We start from the raw sequence: 12,972 nt of genomic DNA, 5'->3' as shown, positions 1-12,972 counted from the left end.
TGAATTTGTAGAACCAGCTACTTGGAAAAATGAGGCGGAAGAATGAGGCAGAAGGTTGGCTTGAGCTGAGGAGTTAGAGGCCAGACTGGGCAACAGCAAGGACCCACCACCACCACCATCTCACAAAAAAAAAAAAACACTTCTGCATATAGTAACTCTCAATCACAAAGTCAAGAATTATTATATATTACAGATTAAAAATTGGTTTCCCTCCACAGAGAGGGAAAGTCTGATTTTCCTCCCTATTTAACCTTCTCTGGTTTCATTTGTAACACTGTTTCAGAAAATCAGATGTGATCCTATCCTAAGAAGTTAAAAAAAAAAAAAATTTCAAGGCAAAAGGGTAAAAGTAATTAGTATAAGGTATAAAATTTTCAAATTGAGCCAGGCACAGTGGTACACACTTGGAATCCCAATGACCCAAGCAGGAGGATCAGAAGTTAGAAGACCAGCCCGGGCAACTCAGTGAGACCTTGTCTCAAAATAAAGAATAAAAAGGGCTGGGGATGGAGCTCAGTGGTAAAGTGCCTCTGGGCTCAATAAATATATGTATATGTATGTGTGTGTGTGTGTGTATATATACATATATATATATATATATATGTATATATATATATATATATGTGTGTGTGTATATATATGTATATATATGTGTGTATATATATGTATATATATATGTGTGTATATATATGTATATATATATATATATATATACACACACACACAAGTTGTACTTGGACACAATACCTTCATTTATTTATTTTTATGTAGTACTGAGGATCGAACCCAGTGCCTCCTACGTGCAAGGCAAGCACTCTGCCACTGAGCCACAATCCCAGCCCCTCAAGGTGATTTTTAAACTATTAAAACCTTTGAATACTGCTGCGTAAAATAGTCCCAGCTCCTCAGAGGGCTGAGGCAGGGGGATCCCTTGAACCCAGGAGATCAAGGCCAGCCTGGGCAACATAGCAAGATTTTTTTCTGTCTCAGAAAAAAAAACACCTTAAATATCAATATACAGTTCCACTGAAGAAGTAGTAAAATGAATACATGTAATATACATACACACAGATCTAAACAAATACATGCAAACTAAAATTAAAATGAGGTTATTATTATTGGAAGAAAAATTCCCAATAAGATAAAACTGTGGGAAAATATATTAGTGACTGCAAATCTTGCTTAAGAAGTTAATTTAACAAAAAAATAACAAGAATTTTGAACATTTATATGCTATGACTTAAAATCCTGCTTGTAAAACTTACCCTCAAGAACAAAACACAGGTATTAACAACATCTAGAACCATGGTACATCATTTTTCCTACCCTCCAGGCCCAGACCCAGGCCCCATCCCTTTCTCCTCTCAACAAGACGGAGCCTGTCTCTGCTCCCCTTGAAGCTGGGCTGACTTTCCCACTTATTTTGATCAACAGAATGTAATAGAAGTAATGCTAAGTCCTTTTAAGAGGCCTGGTAGCTTCTGCTTGCTTCTTGGAAACTAATCATCATATAAGATTCCTGACCACCCTGACACTTATAAGGATGTGAGGAACACCAAACCAGCCATCTGAAGAAGCCACAGCAGCTTCTCCAAATACATCTAGCAGCAAAACTACCATGTACTGAACACCAAGCTGTCAACTCCTATGTCATGAAAAATAAAAATCATTATTGTTTGAAGCCACTACGTTTTGAGATGATTTGCTTCATAGCAATAAACACCTAAAAGAGATGAAGAGTGTAGAAAATCAACTAAACAAAAATGTTTGGCAGTATAAAAACTTCTTAAAGAACAATTGCCATATACATTTAGGCAAATTATGTCACATCATTTAAAACATTATAAAGTTATTTTAAAGTATGTGAATTATATCAACTGTAAGTGAAAAAAACAGACCCACCTAACTACCATGTATAACCATAAAGCTCTAATGAAAATTTTTAAAAATAAAAAAGACTTAACAGCAACACATAAAAAGTCAAATATACAAAGAATGAAACGGTGCTTGAGGGGGAAAAAATGAGGAGATGAAGGTCAACAGAAACAAAGCAGCAGATACGTAGCATAAGAAGTCTACAGATTTAATACAACATGAGGATCATGCTTAATAGCATATTGTGTTCAGAATTTTTGCTTAACAAGTAGATTACAGCTGCTCTTGCTTCAGAGGAAAAATGGGGTAAATATGTGAGATGATGAGTATGTTGATTTGTTTCATTACAGTGCAATTTATACATGTCTGTATCTGTGTATAAATGTGTAAAATGACATCATATGAATACTTAACTATACACAATAAAATTTATTTTAAGGCACTAAAAATAAGATGATAAATATAAACTGACTGGGTCTCTTTTCCCCATAAAGATATTTAGAATATTTTAGAGCTCTAACAAAAGCAAAGTGTTCCCAAGAGTAAATGATATTATTCTGTATGATCATTTTTCTCTGCCTTCTATTCTGGACTGCATGTACTTGCTTATTTCCAAGCACTATATAGGTGGAATTCCTAGCTTGGTAGACCTGGCATCCTATCAGTTCTGAACATTTAGTAATACAAGAAATAGAATCTAAATCATTAATTCCCATCACCATTCTTTACTATTAAAAAAAACCCTGTTCCATAATGCTAACCCCAAGTGGCTGTTTCAAAAACATCAGTTACAACCCCACAATTAACAATACTATTTACATTTTTAAAAAACCTTTTGAACTGAACAGGGTACCAAAATGAAGCAAATTATATTCCATGTGTATATGATTATGTCAAATGAACCTATTATGTATAGCTATATGTACTATATGTACTAATAAAAATAAATATTTAAAGTCTTTATTTGTTCGGTATGTATACATAAGGTGGCAATAATCAACTTCGCATATTAATAGTATATTGTGTCCAGAATTTTTGCTTAACAAGTAGATTACAGCTGCTATTGCTTCAGGGGAAAAATGGGATAAGTATGTGAGATGATCAGTATGTTGAAATCTGCATGTTTATTTTCATAGTTGTCCTAATGCTCTTGCAGAATTTCCCAAAACACTCTGTTTACCTAAGCCTTCTTTTTCATATTAAGATTTATAACCATGTATTATCAGAAAACTCATTCAGTATAAGTCCAGGATAGATAACTATTGTAAAGGCCAAGGGATTGAACTATTGTGTGATGTCTATCAATTCATGTGGTAAATGAAGAAATTTATCATTATCTGGTCCTTTTACACTGTGTCTGTAATAATTGTGAATGCAAGTAGGCGGTGACCACTCAGTTGAGGATTAATTTATGAAGGACAGGTTAGCTAGCATGGGTGGCTTTTTTTCCTAAGCTTAATCCTCAGATAGTTTCCCCAGCTAAAAAGCAAGTCAAAGCTAAATGAATGGGCTGGGTTGTAACTAGTGGCAGCGCACTTGCCTTACATGAGTGAGGCTCTGGGTTCGACCCTCAGCACCACATAAAAAGAAATAAAGATATGATGCCCATATACAACTAAAATAATATTTTTTAAAAAGCTAAATGAGAAACTATGTAGTATATTTTCTTTTTTATATATAGTTTTATTTTATTTATTTTTATGTGGTGCTGAGGATCGAACCCAGGGCCTCAAATATGCTAAGCGAGCCCTCTACCGCTGAGCCACAACCCCAGCCCATCTAGTATATTTTCTTTAAGAGGAGTATCATGAGGTTTAATTGTGATTTTATATATATGAGTGTGTGTATATATTGCGCACAGTTTACCTAGTACATAATAAGTAGTAAAAAGGAACTTGCTACCTTATGATTATATAAATTCGTAAGAATAATTAATTGTTTATTTTTAGTTTTTCTGTTTTTTCCTATGGTTAGGACTATAAAGAATTGAAATTTGGGGAGAGTAGGAGACTGGTCCCAGTTTCAAAAACTCAGGCTGTTTAAATAAAATATATTTACAAAGTAAAAAAAGAAAAAAACATTTTTAGAACTGAATTGCAGCCATCACTGAGACATCATGAATATATATAAATATTGGTTTAATATTAATTTTTTTTTTTGGGGGGGGGGGAGTACTGGGAATTGAACCCAGGGGCACTCAACCACTGAGCCACATCTCCAGCCCTTTGTGGTATTTTAGAAGCAGGACCTCAATAAATTGCTGAGGCTGGCTTTGAACTAGGGATCCTCCTTTCTAAGCCTCCTGAACTGCTGGGATTACACCCATGCGCCACCATGCCAAACCTAAAATATTATTTACGTAATTAACAGAAAAAAAAAAAACAGGTAATATCATTTTGCTGAAATGAAAGCTTACCAGAAACAGAAATCTAGCTCTCTAAAATAAATATTTCCAAAAAAACTGCACAAGATTAAAAACGTATTTCACTAGAATACATTTAAGTTTTAATTTATAACAGTTGCTTTGTATTCAGTTAATAAATAAGAACATGTTAACATTATTGTAGAAACCAGTACAGAATCTAGAACATGTTCACCTCAATGAGTGCTTCTTAATGTATTTTTAAATACAGTCTTTTGCCAGGTATGATGGCACATGTTTGTAACTGCAGTGATTCAGGAGACCAAGGCAAGATCATAAGTTCAAGACTAGTCTAGGCAATTTAAGGAGACCCTGTCTCAAAAAAATTTTTAAAAAGGCTGGGGATGTAGCTCAATGGTGCAGTCCACCTGGTTTCAATTCCAGTATTGCCCACCCACCCACTCCCCCCAAAAAATTTTTTACTAAATCTAAAATGGCATCAACTATATGATGAACCATTACTTTAAGAAATAAAAAAAAAAAAAAAAACACAGAGCCGATACAGTGGCACACGCCTATAATCCCAGTGGCTCAGCAGGCTGAGACAGGAGAATTGTGAGTTCAAAGTCAGCCTCAGCGATAGCAAAGCACTAAGCAACTCAGTGAGACCCTTTCTCTAAATAAAAATGCAAAAATGGGCTGGGGATGTGGCTCAGTGGTCAAGTACCCCTGAGTTCAATCCCTGATACCCAAAAACAAAGAAAGAAAGGGAAAAAACACTACCAATTAAAACATAAATTTCTGAAATACCCATTTCAGAAATTAAAATGGGTCTTAGAGTTGATGAAATAGGGTAAAAATAGAAAAATATATCTGGAAAAAAAAAACAAAATTCAAATGAAACTTTGTGGATTTGATGTATTTGTTCTATACCTTCAAATACAAATAGAAAAACTTTAGGATTAGATCATCTACAAAGTAACTCAATCTTGTCATGGGGAACATGCATTGTATAAAAGAATATGAACCATGCTACTGTTACTCTTTAGGTTACAACCTAAGCACCATTTCCCACCCACCAGCCACCTGCACAAAAACCTGCAACTATGTGGATATTTCATTCAGAAGCCTATTCACTTGACACTAATAGGAGGAAATAAACAATAAATTATTGTTAGTACTATTTCAATTCATAAAAGTAAATTAAAAATGAAAATTTAGTGAAATATTATGATGTGCAAAGGGGAAAACAGATTGTACTTTGCCATTCTTAAGTCACTTACATAGAAATTGCACCATAGGGGACTGAGTTGGTAGAGTGTTTGCCTCCCATGCACAAAGCCCTGTGTTCAATCCCCAGCTATGGAAGGGGACTCATTCAAATATAATGCAGTAAGTTGTTGTAGGCTCTGCTAGTTACACTATAGATATCTCAGCTATCTAGACAGACAGATCCAGGGAGAACTCAACAGTTACCTAACATTCTTTTTCAAAAATTAAAGACTTTTCAATAACTTAAGTATTTCCTCTGAGGAAATAGCCACTCATCATTACAATTTAGTAAACCACAACTGGTAATTTCAGTAGCAGGTAACACTAGACTATGCACTGCTTGTACTTTTCAATAATATTCCAGTCACTACATTGCATAATTACAGTATTTCCGAAGAATAAACTTTGCAGTATGCCTAATATCTACCTACATAACTTGTAACGTGGGGATAAACCTCACACCTTTTAAGATGTGACTCCTGCCTCATCACATGACAATCAATAGAATTCAAGAGTACAAAGCAGCAGCTAATCAAAAAAAAAAAAAAAAAAAAAAAAAGCCATACTCTGCATTTTAATAAAATAGAAAAACCGATAAATTGGTGTTCAACAAAATTTAAAACTTTTAGGTTTCAAAGGATACCATCAAGAAGATGCTGGGCATGGTGGCCCATGCCTATAATCCCAGCAGCTCAGCAGGCTGAAGCAGGAGGATCAAAAGTTCAAAGCCAGCCTCAGCAATGTCGAGGCACTAAATAAGTAACTACCCTGTCTCTAAATAAAATACAAAAAATGGCTGGGGATGTGGCTCAGTGGTTAAGTACCACTGAGTTTAACCCCTGGTACCAAACAAAAAGTAAAGACAACTGACAGAAGAAAACACCTGCAAGCCATATATCTGATTAGGGACTTGTATCTATAAAGAACCTCTATAAATAAACAATTTTTTAAAAAAAGCCCAATTTAAAAATGTACAAAGGATCTACAAAGACATTTCTCCAAAGAAGATAGGCAAACAGCTACTAAGCACATGAAGCAATATTCAATATCACTAGTCATCAGTGAAATGCAAGACAAAATCATGAGATATCCGTCACATCTCATGATGACTATAATCATAGTCAAGGAAGTACTGGTGAAGATGTATTCTCATATAATGCTGGTACAAATGTAAAATTATTACTTTGGGAAAAATATGGCAGTTCCCCTAATAGTTAAAGTCACCTTACTACTCACCAATTCCACTCCTAGGTATCTACCCCCCCCCAAAAAAAATGTCCATACAAAAACCTGAATGTCTATAACAGTCCATTTCCAACAGATAACAAACCAAATGTGCATGAACAAACAAACAGTTAAAGGCAACGCAGCACATCCATACAGTAGGATAGTTTTCAGCCACAAAAATGGATATAAAGTATAGATACATCTACAACATGGATAACCCTTAAAAACATTACACAAATTAGACACAAATAACCACATACAACAATATAATTGCATTCATATTAAAGTATAGAATAGGCATATATACCAAGACAGAAGTACACAGGTAGTTGGTAGGGGTTAATAAATGGCTTTAGGGCACACATTAGTGAAACAAAAGGGTTTCTTTCCTTTTTTTTTGGTTCTGGGGATGTGCATGCGAAGTAAGCACTCTACCAACTGAGCTATGTCTCCAGCCCAAGGGTTTCTTTCTGAGAAAATGAAAATGTTCTAAGATAACTACAGCATGCCTCTGTGAATATAGCAAAACCCACTAAATTGTGCACTTTAAAGAGACAACTGTACTGTACATGAGTATCTTAGGAAAGCTTTAAAAAAAAAAAAAAAAGTAACTTCCTGAAACCAAACTCAATATCCATTACAGCTCCATCTACCAGAATTTTCAGCTTCCTTATGACAATCACTCAAAGGTGTGGTCAAGGGCCAAAGGAGACTGGCTCTTTTCCATAAGACTCTAAATTTTCATAACTTCAAAATCCCTGGAGAAGATGAGCCGGTTACACAGGCATTACCCAATCTTCCCAGTACCAACATTTTTGGAACCAAGTTCTTTCTATCTATCAAATATATAGTCTTGTCCAGAAGTACTCTATCCGGAAAAGTAGGTAAGAATAAGAACAGAAAGGTAGAAAAAAGAAGAAATGATAACAGAGTTAAATGTTTAAAAAGGGGGCTAGAAATGTAGCTCAGCAGTACAGCATTTGCCCAACATGCACAAGGCCCCAGGTTTGAGCCCAAGCACCACAAGAGAAAAAGAAAGGAGAATGTGTTTTAAAAAAATTAATATTTTTTAAAGAATTTTTAAAGATTTTTTTTAAGTTCTAAAGAGCCATTTTAGGGATGTCTTTCCCCCTGAAGATTACCTGCATTCATATATATTCCTTGCTTCACCCCAAAGACATAGCTCTCTTGAGATTGCCCCATTCTTCCTGAACATGTATCTACTTTTCTAAATAAACCTGTCTATGACTTTGACTGGCCTGTGCTGAAATTCTAATCTGTCACATATGCCAAGAATCTCATTGGTTCTGAGTCAAGTTCCCCTAACTCTTCAGATACTCCTCAAATCCTCCTTCAGAGACATTTTTCTCCCATGACATCTCTAGGTAACCAATATAGGGAAATTTTTTTTTTAATATTTATTCTTAAGTTTTAGGTGGACATAATATCTTTGTTTAACATTTATGTGGTGCTGAGGATTGAACCCAGTGCCTTGTGCATGCTAGGCGAGAACTTTACCACTGAGCCACAACCCTAGCCCAGTATAGGGAATTTTTAAGGCACTGATTCCAACAATCCCAAGAGAATGTATCTACCTACCTAAACAAAACCTGGCTATGACTTTGAAAAAATGTTTAAAAATAAATAAGGGTCACTTTAGAAATAATAAATTACAATACTGTAAATATTTTAAATTTAACACATCAGGTTAAATGCAGTTCTATTAATTGTTTGTAGCATTACCAGTATATTCCCTTCCTCTACTCCACCCAAAACAACCTGAGAGACAATCATAAATTTATAACAATTCATATGTCATTTGCCTATAAAACCAAATTTGTGCTCACAAATTTGTTTTAATGTGGAACAATATTTAGCCACTAACATCGCTTTGTCTAAATATTTTATTCTTTGCAATACAACCTTTCACTTGATAAAACAACATGGACTCTTAATTACCTATAATGCCTTTTTAGTCTCTCTCTAACGTGTTTTGCCTTTATCGTTAATGGCATTTATCTGTGAAATAACACAACTGGGTTTCCACAAAATAAAAGCAACCGAAGCATACATAAAATATGATATGATGAAGAGGCACGTGGTGGCGCATGCCTGTAATCCCAGTGGCTCCAGAGGCTGAGACAGGAGGATCACAAGTTCAAAGCCAGCCTCAGCAATGGCGAGGTATTTAGCAACTCAGTGAAACTCTGTCTCTAAATAAAATACAAATAGGGTTGGGGATGTGGCTCAGTGGTTGAGTGCCTGAGTTCAATCCCCAGTCCCCCCCCCCCCCAAAAAAAAAAAAGAATACAGTGTGATACAGTAGTATTAAAGAATCTAAAATCAAGAAACTAGCTCTGGCCAGGTACAGCAGTATTCCCATGAACTCAGGAGGCTGAGGAAGCAGGATTATAGGTTCAAGGCAAGCCTCAGCAATTTAGTAAGACCATCTCAAAATAGAAAATAGTAACAATAAAGGGGGAAGGGCTGGGAAGTAGATCAATGGTAAAGTGCCCCTATGTTCAATCCCCAGTACCAAAAATATTCTTTTTTTTTTTTTTTATAATATTGAACTGGAGAATTTTTTTTAATATTATTTTTTAGTTTTAGGTGGACACAATATCTTTATTTTACATTTATGTGGTGCTGAGGATTGAACCCAGTGTCTCATGCATGGTAGGCGAGCGCTCTACCACTGAGCCACAATCCCAGCCCCCCAAAATATTCTTAAGTATGTATATAAAAAAATAAACAAATATTCATATACATGTTGCACATATACATATAAAATCATATATACTGCACCTTTTTTTTTTCTTTTTTAGCCTATTAAACAACTATTTTGGGCTGGGGATATAGCTCAGTTGGTAGAGTACTTGCCTCACATACACAAGGCCCTGGGTTCAATCTCCAGGTCCACAAAAAAACAAACAAACAAAAAATAAATAAATAAATAACTATTTGTATTAAGATATTTTGGCTTAAAGAAAAAAACATATTATCCATCCAGCTCATCTAATTTTAAATTTCAACATCAAATTTCAGTTTAAATTTCATATAACATTTATTTATATTTACTTGTGTAAGTACTGTTTCCCTCTCATGCTACCAAAAAGCAAACAAAAATATAACTAATAGTGTAATTCAAAAATAATTCATTTCAAAACATAGTGTAAAGCTTCTTCTTGACTCAATCCCCTCCCAATTTGACAATACCATCAATTATCTAAAGCACAAAAATAGGTAAATAAAACAATATGAAACTAAGCATGGCATTTTGTTGTTGCAGTACTAGGGGGAATCAAACCCAAGGCCTTGCATATGCTAGGGAAACACTCTTCAACTGAGCCATATCCACACTAACAAGTTTCAAAGTGAATTTCAATGGTTTATGAAAACTCAACTGCCTAAAGTATATTTTCTTAATTATTCCAAGGTTCCAAATTTCTTATATCTAAAAACAGTGAAACTGTAACAGAATGTTGAAATATAAACAGGATTCTAATGTGCAACAAACACCCTAATAAACTATCAGCAACTTGTTTATAGTGTATATTCAACTTCCTATAAAAACTAAAAGTTGTTAATAAAAAGTATGTGGCCCTAGTATCATCTAATGTCTCCTCTTTTTCAAATTATTTTAACATTCTCTCATGTCTAGTGTTGGGGGAGGGAGGATGAAAACTATCCAATTAAATGTATCATCTTATTATTTAATTTTCAAGTATACTTTTAACTATAGGTACCAAACACAAGTCTGAAAAGGATAAGGCCCCATTCACAAGCAAATGGATATCAACTAGCAAAAACAAAAACTGTAACGCTAAAACTTCACTTTTAGGGCTGGGGTTGTAGCTCAGTGGTAGAGTGCTTGCCTCACATGTGGAAGGCACTGGGTTTGATTCCTAGCACCACATAAAAATAAAATTAAAAAAAAAAAAAAAGGTATTGTATCCATCTACAACTAAAAAAATATATTAAAAGGGGAAAGAAAAAAAAAAAAAAAAAAAACCTTCACTTTTAAAATAATCTTTCCTGGCCAGTGTGGGGCCTGGGAGGCTGAGAGAGTAGGATTGCAGGCTCAAAGCCAGCCTCAGCAGGCACTAAGCAACTCAGTGAGACCCTGTCTCTAAGTAATACAAAACAGGGCTAGGGATGTGGCTCAGTGGTTAAGTGTTCCTGAGTTCACTACCCAGTACCAAAATAAATAAATAAATAAATATTCCTTCCTTTGCTGGTTAGTACTGACACCAAGAATATTGAAATATTTTTCCAAGGCTAAAATTGCTAGATTTTATCATCAATGACACCTACACATAATAAAGATGATTTAACCAACACAGAATGTACTGAGGTAATACCCTAAAAGTATCAATCACGACACACATTCAAATCCTTTCATTTTAGCACACAGATTTGAAATTTCTTTTTATTATGCAATGATGGCATGAAATATTAAATCACAGTTCTATAATCTAGTTTGGATAAAGAATAGCAAATAGGTCATATGCGCTTTCACTTTTAAACAGTAACACCTAACACTTGTAATTAATTATTTTTGAAACAGTCAAATATTTAAAGCCTCCATGTTAACACTTAATTTCAAAGTCTGCATTCCTGAGAAACCAAACATTGTATTCAGTACTAGAGAGAAGTTGCAAAGCTTATCTAAGAAACCACTTGTTCAATTATGTTTCATCTTGGTCTGGTTTTGTTTGCACTGCAGCTTTTCACTGAAATGAAAAATTTTAAAAAGGATAGTATGTATTCAGTGAGGTAAGAAGAATCCTCTCTCCTCATTCTGAAGAGCCATCGTCCTCTCCTCCACCCACGTCAAGGAGAGTCTTGGAGAACCGGACCTCCCAACTCGACCCAGGATGTCTCTCAACGCCACCCGCCTACGGTGACCAAGGTTGACACCCGCCCACCTTGGGCCTCGCCTCCTCTCTTCCCCCAGCGCCTTCAATCATCACCCCGCAGGGCCCTGATTCTGCGCCAGGGCGGGGGCCACCCCGCCACCGGACAAGCGCGCGACGGACGCACGAGCACGACCCGCCACCCCCGACGGCCGACCCGGGCCCTTGGCATCCGCGTCGGTCCCACCCGATCCCTCCCCAGTCCCAGGCTTCGTTCCAGGGGAGCGCAGAATTCAAGAGAGCGCACTCCGGCTTCTCCTACACGGACAGCACCCCGCCGCCAGGAGCGGGGGAAGGGGGAGAGCCGGGTCAGAGCGGGAAAGCAGGCAGCCCGGCCCAGGAACCGACCTGTGGAGACCGCCATCTTCTCCTGCAGCCCGACGCAGCCGCCCTCACGCACGGGACGTGGTTCGTCACTTCCGGGAGCACGCCGCCGGGTCCACGTCACCATGGGCTCCACCCCCGGCGGCGGGCGCTGCTGGGCCCCAGTGATGGTTGTGCCCGGGGGCGCTGGGGACTCGGCCCCCGTGATTATAGTTACCTCAAAACACTAGAAGAGGGCTGGCAGACAAAGATGAGTCAGTCTCCATAAAATAGAAAAAGAAAACGTGTTAAAAGGCGTGTGCAGAGCTGGGGTTGTGGCTCAGGCAGAGCGCTTGCCTGGCACAAGTGACGCCCTGGGTTCGAGCCTCAGCACCGCATAAAAATAAAGATATTGTGTCCACTTGTAACTAAAACATAAATATTTAAAAAAAAAAAAAAAAAAAGGCGTGTGCAGGAGGGCAGCAGTCTGCGATGTGATAGTCAAAGGGCATCTAAAGAAATGTGCAGCTAGGGAGAACACAGATTCTCGATCCTATAGAACCTTGAAAAAAGAGGGGGGGGGGGCCCTCAGTAATGTTTCATATTCATTAATTATCGAAATGATATTTGAACAAAGTTGAATTTGGACATGTTATTAAAATAAAAACCTACACAAAATATGTGCATCAACAATTGAAAAATTGAGTTGGACAGTAAATTTGAAGAATCCCTAAGAAACCAATTTATTGTATTTAGTTGTATACACAATAGTGAAAATTATTTAAATGTATGACTAACCCTAAAAACATCTTTCAAGAGGAATAAACTAAACTTTCTAAGCAATCATTATGTCCTTCAAAAAGCAAAGATGGCCAGTGAGGAGGCTGGGTCAGAGCCAGAACAAAGGAGCATGGTGAGGGTCTTCTGATGATGTCAACTTCCTGGATGAGGAAAGTGCTCAAGGACACAAGGAAAGGACCCAATCAGACAGACCCTTCTGTACTCCTGCTACTAAGT

General features: G+C 36.7%; 1 protein-coding gene across 1 annotated transcript in view; it reads right to left on the bottom strand.

Moving 5' to 3' along the window:
- The window catches only part of Ube2v2 (ubiquitin conjugating enzyme E2 V2), a 31,803-nt gene extending 19,703 nt beyond the window's left edge, over positions 1-12,100 (bottom strand). Inside the window, exon 1 of the mRNA XM_046428597.2 lies at positions 12,001-12,100. Within this exon, the coding sequence (XP_046284553.1) occupies positions 12,001-12,016 (16 nt within the window). The 5' untranslated portion in view covers positions 12,017-12,100. The remainder of the gene's footprint in view (positions 1-12,000) is intronic.
- Positions 12,101-12,972: the final 872 nt, after the last annotated feature.

This window comes from Marmota monax, unplaced genomic scaffold, assembly GCF_021218885.2.
Source record: "Marmota monax isolate L192 unplaced genomic scaffold, Marmota_monax_Labrador192_F-V1.1 WCK01_AAM20220418_F8-fsc00044, whole genome shotgun sequence".
NCBI classification, from domain to species: domain Eukaryota; kingdom Metazoa; phylum Chordata; class Mammalia; order Rodentia; family Sciuridae; genus Marmota; species Marmota monax.
The sequence above is the reverse complement of the archived record's forward strand: the minus strand, read 5'-3'. Positions and strand labels throughout refer to the sequence as shown.